Source organism: Leptopilina boulardi, unplaced genomic scaffold (genome assembly GCF_019393585.1).
Source record: "Leptopilina boulardi isolate dan_hultmark-lab unplaced genomic scaffold, ZJU_Lbou_2.1 LbouV2_32, whole genome shotgun sequence".
Taxonomy (NCBI): domain Eukaryota; kingdom Metazoa; phylum Arthropoda; class Insecta; order Hymenoptera; family Figitidae; genus Leptopilina; species Leptopilina boulardi.
The window spans coordinates 1,100,734-1,115,400 of NW_026137885.1; the positions used below are offsets into that span (position 1 = coordinate 1,100,734).

Here is a 14,667-nt window from a genome sequence, read left to right on the forward strand (position 1 = left end):
TCCGACACATTTTTTTATGCTCTTTCGATTGGTAATGATTAAAATTTGAACAAACTTTAATAAGCACCCGTTAACGCGATCGTTAACATTTAAGAAAGTTTAAATTAATTTTGATTTTGATTTTTCATAACTTTCCGACATCAAATTTGGAATAAAACTCATGGATTCTGACACATTTTTTTATGCTCTTTCGATTGGTAATGATTAAAATTTGAACAAACTTTATTAAGCACCCGTTAACGCGATCGTTAACGTTTAAGAAGCCATAACTTCTTCAATATTTTGATTTTTCATATCTTTCCGACATCAAATTTGGAATAAAACTCATGGATTCCGACACATTTTTTTATGCTCTTTCCATTGGTAATGATTAAAATTTGAACAAACTTTAATAAGCACCAGTTAACGCGATCGTTAACGTTTAAGAAGCCATAACTTCTTCAATATTTTGATTTTTCATATCTTTCCGACATCAAATTTGGAATAAAACTCATGGATTCCGACACATTTTTTTATGCTCTTTCCATTGGTAATGATTAAAATTTGAACAAACTTTAATTAACACCCGTTAACGCGATCGTTAACGTTTAAGAAGCCATAACTTCTTCAATATTTTGATTTTTCATATCTTTCCGACATCAAATTTGGAATAAAACTAATGGATTCCGACACATTTTTTTATGCTCTTTCGATTGGTAATGATTAAAATTTGAACAAACTTTAATAAGCACCCGTTAACGCGATCGTTAACATTTAAGAAAGTTTAAATTAATTTTGATTTTGATTTTTCATAACTTTCCGACATCAAATTTGGAATAAAACTCATGGATTCCGACACATTTTTTCATGCTCTTTCGATTGGTAATGATTAAAATTTGAACAAACTTTAATAAGCACCCGTTAACGCGATCGTTAACGTTTAAGAAGCCATAACTTCTTCAATATTTTGATTTTTCATATCTTTCCGACATCAAATTTGGAATAAAACTCATGGATTCCGACACATTTTTTTATGCTCTTTCCATTGGTAATGATTAAAATTTGAACAAACTTTAATTAACACCCGTTAACGCGATCGTTAACGTTTAAGAAGCCATAACTTCTTCAATATTTTGATTTTTCATATCTTTCCGACATCAAATTTGGAATAAAACTCATGGATTCCGACACATTTTTTTATGCTCTTTCGATTGGTAATGATTAAAATTTGAACAAACTTTAATAAGCACCCGTTAACGCGATCGTTAACATTTAAGAAAGTTTAAATTAATTTTGATTTTGATTTTTCATAACTTTCCGACATCAAATTTGGAATAAAACTCATGGATTCTGACACATTTTTTTATGCTCTTTCGATTGGTAATGATTAAAATTTGAACAAACTTTATTAAGCACCCGTTAACGCGATCGTTAACGTTTAAGGAGCCATAACTTCTTCAATATTTTGATTTTTCATATCTTTCCGACATCAAATTTGGAATAAAACTCATGGATTCCGACACATTTTTTTATGCTCTTTCCATTGGTAATGATTAAAATTTGAACAAACTTTAATAAGCACCAGTTAACGCGATCGTTAACGTTTAAGAAGCCATAACTTCTTCAATATTTTGATTTTTCATATCTTTCCGACATCAAATTTGGAATAAAACTCATGGATTCCGACACATTTTTTTATGCTCTTTCGATTGGTAATGATTAAAATTTGAACAAACTTTAATAAGCACCCGTTAACGCGATCGTTAACGTTTAAGAAGCCATAACTTCTTCAATATTTTGATTTTTCATATCTTTCCGACATCAAATTTGGAATAAAACTCATGGATTCCGACACATTTTTTTATGCTCTTTCCATTGGTAATGATTAAAATTTGAACAAACTTTAATTAACACCCGTTAACGCGATCGTTAACGTTTAAGAAGCCATAACTTCTTCAATATTTTGATTTTTCATATCTTTCCGACATCAAATTTGGAATAAAACTCATGGATTCCGACACATTTTTTTATGCTCTTTCGATTGGTAATGATTAAAATTTGAACAAACTTTAATAAGCACCCGTTAACGCGATCGTTAACATTTAAGAAAGTTTAAATTAATTTTGATTTTGATTTTTCATAACTTTCCGACATCAAATTTGGAATAAAACTCATGGATTCTGACACATTTTTTTATGCTCTTTCGATTGGTAATGATTAAAATTTGAACAAACTTTATTAAGCACCCGTTAACGCGATCGTTAACGTTTAAGAAGCCATAACTTCTTCAATATTTTGATTTTTCATATCTTTCCGACATCAAATTTGGAATAAAACTCATGGATTCCGACACATTTTTTTATGCTCTTTCGATTGGTAATGATTAAAATTTGAACAAACTTTAATAAGCACCAGTTAACGCGATCGTTAACGTTTAAGAAGCCATAACTTCTTCAATATTTTGATTTTTCATATCTTTCCGACATCAAATTTGGAATAAAACTCATGGATTCCGACACATTTTTTTATGCTCTTTCGATTGGTAATGATTAAAATTTGAACAAACTTTAATAAGCACCAGTTAACGCGATCGTTAACGTTTAAGAAGCCATAACTTCTTCAATATTTTGATTTTTCATATCTTTCCGACATCAAATTTGGAATAAAACTCATGGATTCCGACACATTTTTTTATGCTCTTTCGATTGGTAATGATTAAAATTTGAACAAACTTTAATAAGCACCCGTTAACGCGATCGTTAACATTTAAGAAAGTTTAAATTAATTTTGATTTTGATTTTTCATAACTTTCCGACATCAAATTTGGAATAAAACTCATGGATTCTGACACATTTTTTTATGCTCTTTCGATTGGTAATGATTAAAATTTGAACAAACTTTAATAAGCACCCGTTAACGCGATCGTTAACGTTTAAGAAGCCATAACTTCTTCAATATTTTGATTTTTCATATCTTTCCGACATCAAATTTGAAATAAAACTCATGGATTCCGACACATTTTTTTATGCTCTTTCGATTGGTAATGATTAAAATTTGAACAAACTTTAATAAGCACCCGTTAACGCGATCGTTAACATTTAAGAAAGTTTAAATTAATTTTGATTTTGATTTTTCATAACTTTCCGACATCAAATTTGGAATAAAACTCATGGATTCCGACACATTTTTTCATGCTCTTTCGATTGGTAATGATTAAAATTTGAACAAACTTTAATAAGCACCCGTTAACGCGATCGTTAACGTTTAAGAAGCCATAACTTCTTCAATATTTTGATTTTTCATATCTTTCCGACATCAAATTTGGAATAAAACTCATGGATTCCGACACATTTTTTTATGCTCTTTCCATTGGTAATGATTAAAATTTGAACAAACTTTAATAAGCACCAGTTAACGCGATCGTTAACGTTTAAGAAGCCATAACTTCTTCAATATTTTGATTTTTCATATCTTTCCGACATCAAATTTGGAATAAAACTCATGGATTCCGACACATTTTTTTATGCTCTTTCGATTGGTAATGATTAAAATTTGAACAAACTTTAATAAGCACCCGTTAACGCGATCGTTAACATTTAAGAAAGTTTAAATTAATTTTGATTTTGATTTTTCATAACTTTCCGACATCAAATTTGGAATAAAACTCATGGATTCTGACACATTTTTTTATGCTCTTTCGATTGGTAATGATTAAAATTTGAACAAACTTTAATAAGCACCCGTTAACGCGATCGTTAACGTTTAAGAAGCCATAACTTCTTCAATATTTTGATTTTTCATATCTTTCCGACATCAAATTTGAAATAAAACTCATGGATTCCGACACATTTTTTTATGCTCTTTCGATTGGTAATGATTAAAATTTGAACAAACTTTAATAAGCACCCGTTAACGCGATCGTTAACATTTAAGAAAGTTTAAATTAATTTTGATTTTGATTTTTCATAACTTTCCGACATCAAATTTGGAATAAAACTCATGGATTCCGACACATTTTTTCATGCTCTTTCGATTGGTAATGATTAAAATTTGAACAAACTTTAATAAATTGGTTTTTGTAACCGTTAAACAATTAACGTTATGTTCTTCAGCTCAATAAAAAATGTTTTTATTTTAATGTTTAAGAATTTTTTTTTTAGTTTTTTTTCAGAATTATAAAAATGATACTATCCAATCGATAAAAATAAATTTCCAAGAGAATTTGATATCTCTAAATCATTAAAGTTTTTTCTACCTTAAACATTCTTATGATAAAGTCACCATAAATTACATGTAAAAGCCGACATTTTCTTCAAATAAGGCTTTAAAAATTTTTATATATTGTTTGCCCTTCCTGTTTATTTAATGATTTTTTAAAGTTAGAAATAAATTTTTTTTTTTTTTAATAAATATTAACAAATTCTTATTTAATTCGCATTTCCAGTTAAAAATTTTTAATGCAAGATGCATGCAAAAATCTCATTTTCATTTAAACACTATCCGCCAGATGTTAAGGATTATAAAATTCCATTAGAAATTCTTTAATCAAATCTTACATTGCTTTTTTTTCTATTTTTATAGTTTCTACAAAATTAAAACACAAAAATTTATATCCTTTTTCAAGTTATTATTCTTTAAAAAAAAAATCAAAAGTATTTGATAAGATAAAAATTGGACATTGGCATTAACCAAAAATAAATATATATTATTAAAATGATAATTTACTCGTTGACACAAAATTGAATTGGAAAAAAAAGAATATATTTTGGAAATAAAAACTAAATTTATCGGGCAAATAAATTTTCTTTTTTTTTACAATAATAAAACAATTTTTATTAGGGAGTATCAAGACAAAATATACAGTCCTTTGAACAGAAAAAAAGGACAACATAATTCAAATTATATTATTATAATAATTAATCTAAAACCCGTGCAAAATTTGGTGTGCGCAAATCTTATTATTAAAATGCATTTAAAATTCGTATTATTGAACACAAATCCGTCATTCTTGACAACTAGTATCTTTCTATAATTTTTTTTTATATATATATATATTATATATTTAAATAATTATTTTAATAAATAATTGTTTATTATATTAGAATTATTTACCTAACATATCCAACTCTCGCAATTCACAGCAAATTCGACTTAGAATATAATTCAAATCTTTAAATACAATTTAGAGGATGTAAAAAAGAAAATAAAAAAAAAAATTAAAATGAAAAAAACTTACTATTTCAATAAAAAAAAAAGCTACAAGAATATGAATAGATAAAAAATAGAAAATGAAATATAAAACGAAAATTTTCGTTTTTTTTTAATTTCACATTTTTTAAAAATAGATAATTCGATAAAAATGCGATTAAAAATAGATAATTTTTTAATTATGCAAATATTAATTGACGTATAGAAAAAAAGGTGCGTAAAATCGAACTTACTGAAAATTCAGTGTTCAGTCTTAATTTAATTGAACACCATTTTTTTTTTTTTTTTTTTTTGCTTCCTCGTGGAGGAAGCTTTGTAGTCCTTTCATTTATAAAACTTTTCAAAGTGGCGGAAACAAATTTTTTTCTTTATAGAAACATGTTATATGAGATCATGATCAATTGTCCAGATGTATGATTTTAAAAAATACCCCAAAAAAAAATTTTTATCGTCTTTTTTCGAAAAATTTTTTTTTAATCGAAAAAATTTTTAAATAGAAAAATTTAAGGTTATATATAATAAAATCGTATTCCTTACGTCAAGACGAATCGATCGATCGATATATATAAAGTATACATTTGAGGTAAATTTAAAGAATTAATGAAAGTTAAAAAATTAAAAATTGACATTTTGGCAATAAAATATTGCTTTCTCCACGAGGAAGCAAATTTTTTTGCTGATCGTAAAGAGGAAGCAAAATGTTCATGTAATGAACATCTGAATTTACAACTTGTTTTTTTAAGTACACAGTACCTTGATGATAATTTTTTCTACAATTTACAGAGACAAAATAGAAGCGGTATGAAGGCTCCTATAGCAATAAAAACAGGTAACATCATTGAATATTCTTCCGTGGAATATGGATCCGGAGTTCGTGGACCACTAGTGTGTCTTGATCGAACCACAGATTCCTCCTCTTCATCCTGTAATTCTTCATCTTCCTCAGAATCTTGAGGAATTGGTCCCAGTTGAGGTACATCTAATTTTCAATTAATTTTTTTGTAAAATTTGATTTCGGCAATTTTTTAAAAATTTATTTTTTTTGAAATTTATTTTTTTTTTAAATTTAAACATACCATCAAGGCTTCCTTTAATAACAGCAATTGCATTTATTTTTGGATTATCACGGTAGCCCTGTGAAAAATAGTATTTTATTTACTTCTTTTTTTTTCTAAATTAAAATTTTCTATTTCACAAAAAAATTTCAATTACCTTAATAAATTCAACTCGGATTTTTCCTGAAACTATATCTGACTCGTCGTCATTGTAATATAATTTACCATTTTGTATTGTAAATGGTACATATTCGTCGTGTGCAATTCCACGACCGACTTTTTCAAAAATATCCAAATCCGTCACTACTGTATGATCTCCATTTAAAACAATGTCAAAAACCTATTTAAAACGAAACAATTCTTTACAGAAAAAAAAAATGTTTCTAAGAAAATCAATTGCAAAAACAATAAACATACCTTCATATTTGGTGAATTAAAATAAACTTCACTGAATTTCAAAATCATAACATAATCACCATCATCGCTCACTGGTATATCGTAACCAAACGTACTATGATGATAACGTTCAGTTTGATAAAGAATATGATCATTGGGATGAATTCTTCCAATTAAAAGTTGTTTTCCATAATCGGAAGCTGTTCCAACTTTATCAAAAAGTGGATCTTTAGCATAACGAATGCCATTATTGTCTATATGAGAATCTCCACCAGCGTTAATTGCATAAATCACATCGTGACATTTAACAATTGAAATAATTAAAGTCGTTAAATATAACAATGTTAAATAATTATAACGTAAATCAGACATTTTTTGATAATTATTTTTATTTCTTTTCTTTAGAAAATATTCAATTTCATTGAAATTATAAACATTACCAATTGTACGTGACAGAAGGAGGTTAGGTTAAAAATACTACAATTACATTAGCTTCAACCAATAAAATATTGACAGGTGTAATTATTTTTACCTCCATGAGAATTAATTTTAATATTCTCTCGTTTCTTTAAATAATAAAAAAAAGACATTTAATTCTCAAACCAACACATCGCTGACACGTTGACTTTTTAATCATAAACTAATGAAAATGCCGCCATTGTGAGAAAAAACTCGAGTGGAAAAACAATTTTACTACCATATTTCGCCACGCGCTAAAATCGTCGGCGGGAAAAAGTTAATATTTCGAAATTTGTTAGTAAAAAAAAAAATCCTATTATTTAAAATAATTATCAGTTTTGTAAAATTCTGTACAATTTTTTAATAAAATAATTTTAATATTTTTATTAACAATTTCGCATTATTAAAAAAATTAAAAGAACTTATTTTCAGCTTATTTTCTAAATTATTGATTTTTAGCGATATACTGCAGTGTGACTATTATATCAAGGTTAATATCACTTCCAACACTGCAGTCAAAAAATAAGTAACACAAATTCTTTAAAAAATTTTCTATTTAAAATTATGTGAATTAATAAAAATTTAATAGAGGAAAAAAAAATTTAATTATTAATTATATAATAAAGAAAAAATTAAATATTTACCAAAAATTAAATTAAAAAAAAATTAAATAAAAATTAAATTTTTCCATAAATAATTTTAATAAATGAATATAATCATCTATTATAAATAAAAATATTAAAAATTTAATTCAACCTTCAATGAAACCTTGTCAGGTGTATTTCCTACTTTAAATCGTCAGATTTTTTCAAACGCTTATATAGAAACTTAAATACGTCAACGAGATTTTTCCAAGCATTAAACCTTGACTTGAAGTTTATCTCTTAAGGACATGTATGTATTTTTAACTAAACGAACCTTTTTTGTTTATATACAAACAAACCATCTTATATTAATATATTAAATGTATTAATATTATATTAATATTAAATATGAAATTTTTAAGAAACTAAAAATAAAAAAAAATTCAATATCCAAAAATTAACTTAATTATATTTAATAGTAAACATATTTTGTTTTGTTTACAAATAAATATGTAAATTTAATCAAATGATAAAAATTATAGTTTTTAAATTATATTTCTTCTATTATTTTGAATTTTCTTTTAGCAAAAATTATTATTTTCTATTATTTATAAATAAATATTAATATTTTACAAATTAAAATATTTAATTAAAAATAAATAATTGAATATTTAAATGTGAAATTATTTTAGATAAACGAAAATTATTAATTAGGAAAAATAGATTCAATTTTGTACCACGTCATAGTATATACGTATTGACCTTTTAATACAATGAAATAATCTTATAAATATTTTCAAACTGTATATGTGTGTAAAATTATTCCATAATTCAACACGTGCTCATTGATTAGGACACAACTTTTAACATTTTATCTATAATTTATACAAATTTCTTTTCAAACAAAAAATTATTTTTTAAAAAAAATTATTGCACTTTTTTTTTCCTGAAAAAATTTATTTTTTAAAAATATAAATAATATAAATTATTTATAATTAATACAATTAAATTTATTTATTTTCTATTAAAATGTGCCCTTCCACGTGGGATTATTTGTAAAATTTTTAATTTAATGAATAAAACACAAATTTCAACTGAAAAATATATATATAAATATACCAATGTATAGGATGAAAAAACCCTCTTTTTTCACGAAAATCAATAATTTTTACCTTTTATGGTTATAAATTAAAATATAACCTTAAATGGTTAACCTAACCTCTTACCGTATTCTTCCATGAAATCATAAATAAAAACAGAAATATTGCATTTCATCGGAAAATTATTCGATTTTTTAAATAATATATTTCCCGTATATTATAGACTAATCCAGAATTATTTTAGTAACGCATTTTCTCCATTTTCCTCCTGAATATTGTTAATGTTTCACTTCCGCAACACCTGCGCAACTTGCGCATCTTTTTGTCAAAATATCAACTAAATTCCATTTATTTCACAAATTATTCAAAAAATAAAAATTATTTTCTAAAATAACATTAATTATTTATACACAAATATCACAATTTTATGTTAAAATATAATTGTTATTTAAAAATAAAATAGATTATTAGTTTTGAATTTGACATTAGCAGTTTGTTCATCATTGTTAAAATTCTTTTAGATCAAAACTAATCCACCAATTATTGATGAGCATTGAAAGAAAGCTATTTTCTGATTCGTTTAAAAGTATCCCGCCCAAGATTGTGATAGAATGTTCCAGAAGTCTTTTGGTCTCTTGCGACTCTCACGCGATTATATATATAACGAATTTGTGCGCGCGTCCCGTCACTCACGTTGCGAATCGTTGTAGGATAAAGTACTTCATTTCTTCTTCACGTCTTTTTAAATTAAATTTAATAAAGGTGCGTGTTTATGTGATTTTTCTGATATATTCTAATTTTTTCTAAATTTCGTTAAAATTTACAAAAATTTACAAATTTACAAAAATGTGATAAAAAGGAGGATTTTCTTTTTTTTTCCAGATTAACAAAAATGGCAACCAAAGCACCCGCAGTTGGTATTGATCTTGGAACAACTTACTCATGTGTCGGAGTTTTCCAACATGGAAAAGTTGAAATTATCGCTAACGACCAGGGAAATCGCACCACACCTAGTTATGTTGCATTTACTGACACGGAGCGTCTTATCGGAGATGCTGCCAAGAATCAAGTTGCGATGAATCCCAATAACACCATTTTTGGTAAGTGAATTTTTTTTTCGATCAAATTACCTTTTTTTTCCTTCAAATTTCCTTGTTTTAACTACTTCCGGTTTTGACTCGTGGTCGTTTTATTAGACGGGGGGAAAAAAAAAAAAAAAATGGTGGACGATGCCATCGCCTTGTAAATTCCCTAGCGTGACTCATCGTTTCATCATTCTTTTTATCGATTTAATGATTTTTCAATATCGACTTGATTTTATTGAAATAGTTTTTTTTTATTTCGTTTTTTTTTTGGGAAAAATTAAAAAAAATTTTTAATTTCAGATGCCAAGCGTTTGATTGGTCGTCGCTTTGACGATCCCACAGTTCAGGCTGACATGAAACATTGGCCATTCACTGTAATTAGCGATGGTGATAAGCCAAAAATCGAGGTCCATTATAAAGGAGAAAAGAAGACTTTCTTCCCAGAGGAAGTGAGTTCGATGGTCCTGGTGAAAATGAAGGAAACTGCTGAGGCATATCTTGGCAAAACCGTCACTAACGCTGTGATCACTGTACCTGCTTATTTCAACGACTCGCAGCGTCAGGCAACAAAAGATGCTGGAACCATCTCCGCCTTAAATGTATTGCGTATTATTAATGAACCAACAGCGGCCGCTATTGCTTATGGTCTTGACAAAAAAGCCGTTGGCGAACGTAATGTTCTTATTTTTGATCTTGGCGGTGGTACATTTGACGTTTCAATTCTCACCATTGAAGATGGTATTTTTGAAGTAAAATCAACAGCCGGCGATACACATCTTGGCGGTGAAGATTTTGATAATCGAATGGTGACACATTTTGTACAGGAATTTAAACGTAAATATAAAAAAGAATTGACAAGCAATAAACGTGCATTACGTCGTTTAAGAACAGCATGCGAAAGAGCAAAGAGAACACTTTCATCATCAACACAAGCAAGCATTGAAATTGATTCATTATTTGAGGGTACTGATTTTTATACATCAATAACGCGTGCACGTTTTGAAGAGCTTTGCGCCGATTTATTCCGCGGTACACTTGAACCAGTTGAAAAATCATTGCGCGATGCAAAAATGGATAAATCACAAATTCATGATATTGTACTTGTTGGTGGTTCAACGCGTATTCCAAAAATTCAAAAACTCCTTCAGGACTTTTTCAATGGCAAGGAACTTAATAAATCGATAAATCCAGATGAAGCCGTGGCTTATGGCGCTGCTGTACAGGCTGCTATTCTTCATGGTGATAAATCAGAGGAGGTACAAGATCTTCTTCTCTTGGATGTTGCTCCATTATCCCTTGGTATTGAAACAGCTGGAGGTGTAATGACTGCACTCATTAAGAGAAACACCACCATTCCCACTAAACAAACGCAGACATTTACAACTTATTCCGACAATCAACCCGCTGTATTGATTCAGGTAATTCAATTTCTTTGAACATAATATTTTAAAAATCAGTTTGAATTTTCATTTTTGGAATTTTATTTGTCATTATATTATTTTGTATTTGTTTGTATTAGTATTTTACAAGAATTTTCATCTAATCGATTTTTTATATTACAGAATTTTTTCATTGATCGAAATAAAATTTTTTATTAAATTTAAATAAATTAAAAATTTCAGTTTCTTTGGAAAATATGAATTCTTTGTAAACGAAATTTTATTTAACATAATTTTTTAAATACCGAATTTTTGGGGCGCATGAATATCACATAAAAATCATTAGCTAGAATTTTCATTTGTATGAATTTCATTTGACAGAATTTCTTTTTAGACGAATTTTTATTTTTCGAATTAGTATTTGAGTTACTTTCTTTGTAAACGAAATTTTATTTAACATAATTTTTAAATATCGAATTTTTATTTGACATAATTTTTATTTTAACGAATTTCTTTTTATCCACCTTTTAATTTAAAATTATTTATAATTTTACTCAATTTTAATTTATCAGAATTCTCATTTAACAGAATTTTAGTTATTCGAATTGTTTAATGTCACAATTTTTAATTTATCGAATCTCCATGTGTCAGAATTTTTATTTACACGAATTTTTATTTAATAGAATTCCAAAAACAGAGAATTTCCATTTGACAGAAATTACAAATGGCCGAACAAGCAAGCGATAGAAAGATTTCGGCGCCAATTTTAAAATAAACCAATCACAATTTTCTTAATAATTTCTGTTCGGCCATTTGTAATTTCTATCAAATGAAAATTCGCTGTTTTAGGAATTCTATGAAATATAACAATTATTGTAAATAAAAATTCGAACAAATAGAGATTCGTTAAGTTAAAAATTCTAACGTTAAATAATTCAAATAACTAAAATTCTGTTAAATGAGAATTGTGATAAATTAAAATTGAGTAAAATTGTAATACTTTAAAATAAAAGGTGGATAAAATGAAATTCGTCAAAATAAAAATTATGTCAAATAAAAATTCGATATTTAAAAATTATGTTAAATAAAATTTTATTTACAAAGACAGTAACTCAAATGCTAATTAGAAAAATGAAAATTCGTCTAAAAAAAAAAATTCTGTCAAATAAAATTCATACAAATAAAAGTTCTAGCTAATGATTTTTATGAGATATTCATGCGCCCTGAATTTTTATTTGAAATAATTTTTATATTAACGGATTTCTTTTTATATCCACCGTTTATTTAAAAGTATTATAATTTTACTTCAATTTTAATTTATCAAAATTCTCATTTAACAGAATTTTAATTATTCGAATTTCCATGTGTAAGAATTTTTATTTAATCGAATTCCTAATAGAGCGAATTTTCATTTAATAGAAATTACAAAATGGCCGAACAAACAGCAAAGATTTTGGCGCAGTTTTTAAAATAGACCACAATCAGAAATTATTAAGAAAATTTTTTGATTGGTTTATTTTAAAATTGGCGCCGAAATCTTTCTGTTTTAGGGATTCTATGAAATAAAAATTCGTCTAAATATAAAAATTCTGCTGAATGAAAATTTTTTGATAATTATTAAAATTGATTTAAATTGTAATTGGATAAAATAAAAAGTTGAATAACAAAAAAAAAAATTGGTAAAATAAAAATTATATTAAATTAAAATTCGGTACCTAAAAACTATGAATTAAGATTTAAATATCAATTATTTCGATTGTGAGTTGATTCTCTTTGTGTATTTTCAATTTAAAATTTCAAAACAAAATCTATATTTTTTTTTTTTTGTCTTTCTAAGGTCCCCTTTCTTCAGAGCGTGTCACATATTTTACAAGACAAAAATTTTCATTTGTGCGAACAATAGACAGATTTCGGCGCGATTTTTTAAAATCAAAAATTATCCATAAAATTGTGATTGGTTGATTTTTAAAAATCGCGCCGGAAAATCTTTCTGTCTATTATTCGGACAAATGAAAATTTTATCAATTAGAAATTTTTTAAAATGATTTTTCGGTTAAGTAAAAAATTCTTTATATCAAATAACAATAATTCGAGAAAATAAAAATTCTGTGAAGTGAATTTTCGGTAAAATTCGGCTCAAAAATAATGAAATTCCATTCTAATGATTTTTAGAAAATATTTACAATTTATTTAGAATTTTTCAATTTGAATGCTAATTTTTCTAATTTTTTTTTTTCTAGGTCTATGAGGGAGAACGCGCAATGACAAAGGACAATAATCTATTGGGAAAATTCGAATTGCGAGGAATTCCACCATCGCCACGTGGTGTACCACAAATTGAAGTGACATTTGATATTGACGCAAATGGAATTTTAAATGTATCGGCTGTTGATAAATCAACTGGTAAAGAGAATAAAATTACAATTACAAATGACAAGGGACGTCTCAGTAAAGAGGATATTGAACGAATGGTGAATGAAGCTGAGAAATATAGAAGTGAAGACGAAAAACAAAAGGAGACAATTGCATCGAAAAATGGCCTGGAGTCATATTGCTTTAATATGAAGAGCACCGTCGAAGACGAAAAATTAAAGGACAAAATAAGCGCGAGCGACAAACAAGTTGTCCTCGATAAATGTAATGACATTATTAAATGGCTTGACGCTAATCAATTGGCTGATAAGGAGGAATTTGAACATAAACAAAAGGAACTTGAAGGTGTGTGCAATCCAATTGTCACTAAACTCTATCAAGGAAGTGGCGGTATGCCAGGTGGTATGCCAGGAGGAATGCCAGGCGGTTTCCCAGGTGCTGGTGGCGCTGCTCCAGGTGGTGCTGCACCAGGTGCCGGTGGAGCATCAGGACCCACCATCGAGGAAGTTGATTAAATAACAACAAAAAAATTTTTAGAAACCTTTTTCTTTTTTTTACTCCTTGCACTGCCAAATTTTCTCATGTGGGAGTAAGAAATAAAAAATTAAAAAAAAAAAAAATGTTTGTAACTTGAATCCTAATATCCATTTTTCATTTTCACAAAGTGACATTTTAAAATTTTTTCTTAAAACTATATTTTATAATATGCAAAGTCATATTCTATAAAATATAATTTTATGAAGCGTGTTTTAAAAATTATATTTTATAGAATTTGACATTTTATAAAATAATTTTTAATCACATATATACTTTTTCAAAATGTGGACTTTTCTGAATTTGAAATTTTTCTTTTTAATATCTTCGTTTCATTAAATGTGAGGGGAAATATTTATTATTAACGACGAAGATTATTAATGTTTTTTGTTAAATTAGTTTTCATTCTTTTTTTTTTATTCTTACAGGAGAAAACAGTGTCATCAATCTTGTATCAGTGAATAATTTCAGTAAACAGTATTTTTTAATTTAATTTGGTTTTTTTTATTTCAACT

The 14,667-nt window shown here is 26.8% G+C and overlaps 3 protein-coding genes across 3 annotated transcripts in view; 2 read left to right on the plus strand and 1 right to left on the minus strand.

The window, feature by feature from the left end:
- Positions 1-14,667, plus strand: part of LOC127284189 (60S ribosomal protein L10) — an 88,066-nt gene that overhangs the window by 30,044 nt on the left and 43,355 nt on the right. The gene's annotated exons all lie outside the window — the stretch shown is intronic.
- Positions 5,579-7,311, minus strand: LOC127284186 (malectin-A). Its single transcript, XM_051309508.1, has 4 exons — positions 6,660-7,311; positions 6,400-6,582; positions 6,264-6,321; positions 5,579-6,166 (listed from the first exon to the last, which is right to left on the minus strand). The coding sequence occupies exons 1-4, from the start codon at positions 7,008-7,010 to the stop codon at positions 5,958-5,960; spliced, it is 801 nt and encodes a 266-aa protein (XP_051165465.1). The 5' UTR covers positions 7,011-7,311; the 3' UTR covers positions 5,579-5,957.
- LOC127284176 (heat shock 70 kDa protein cognate 4) lies at positions 9,376-14,645 on the plus strand. Its single transcript, XM_051309493.1, has 4 exons — positions 9,376-9,543; positions 9,664-9,881; positions 10,167-11,284; positions 13,486-14,645. The coding sequence occupies exons 2-4, from the start codon at positions 9,674-9,676 to the stop codon at positions 14,131-14,133; spliced, it is 1,974 nt and encodes a 657-aa protein (XP_051165450.1). The 5' UTR covers positions 9,376-9,543; positions 9,664-9,673; the 3' UTR covers positions 14,134-14,645.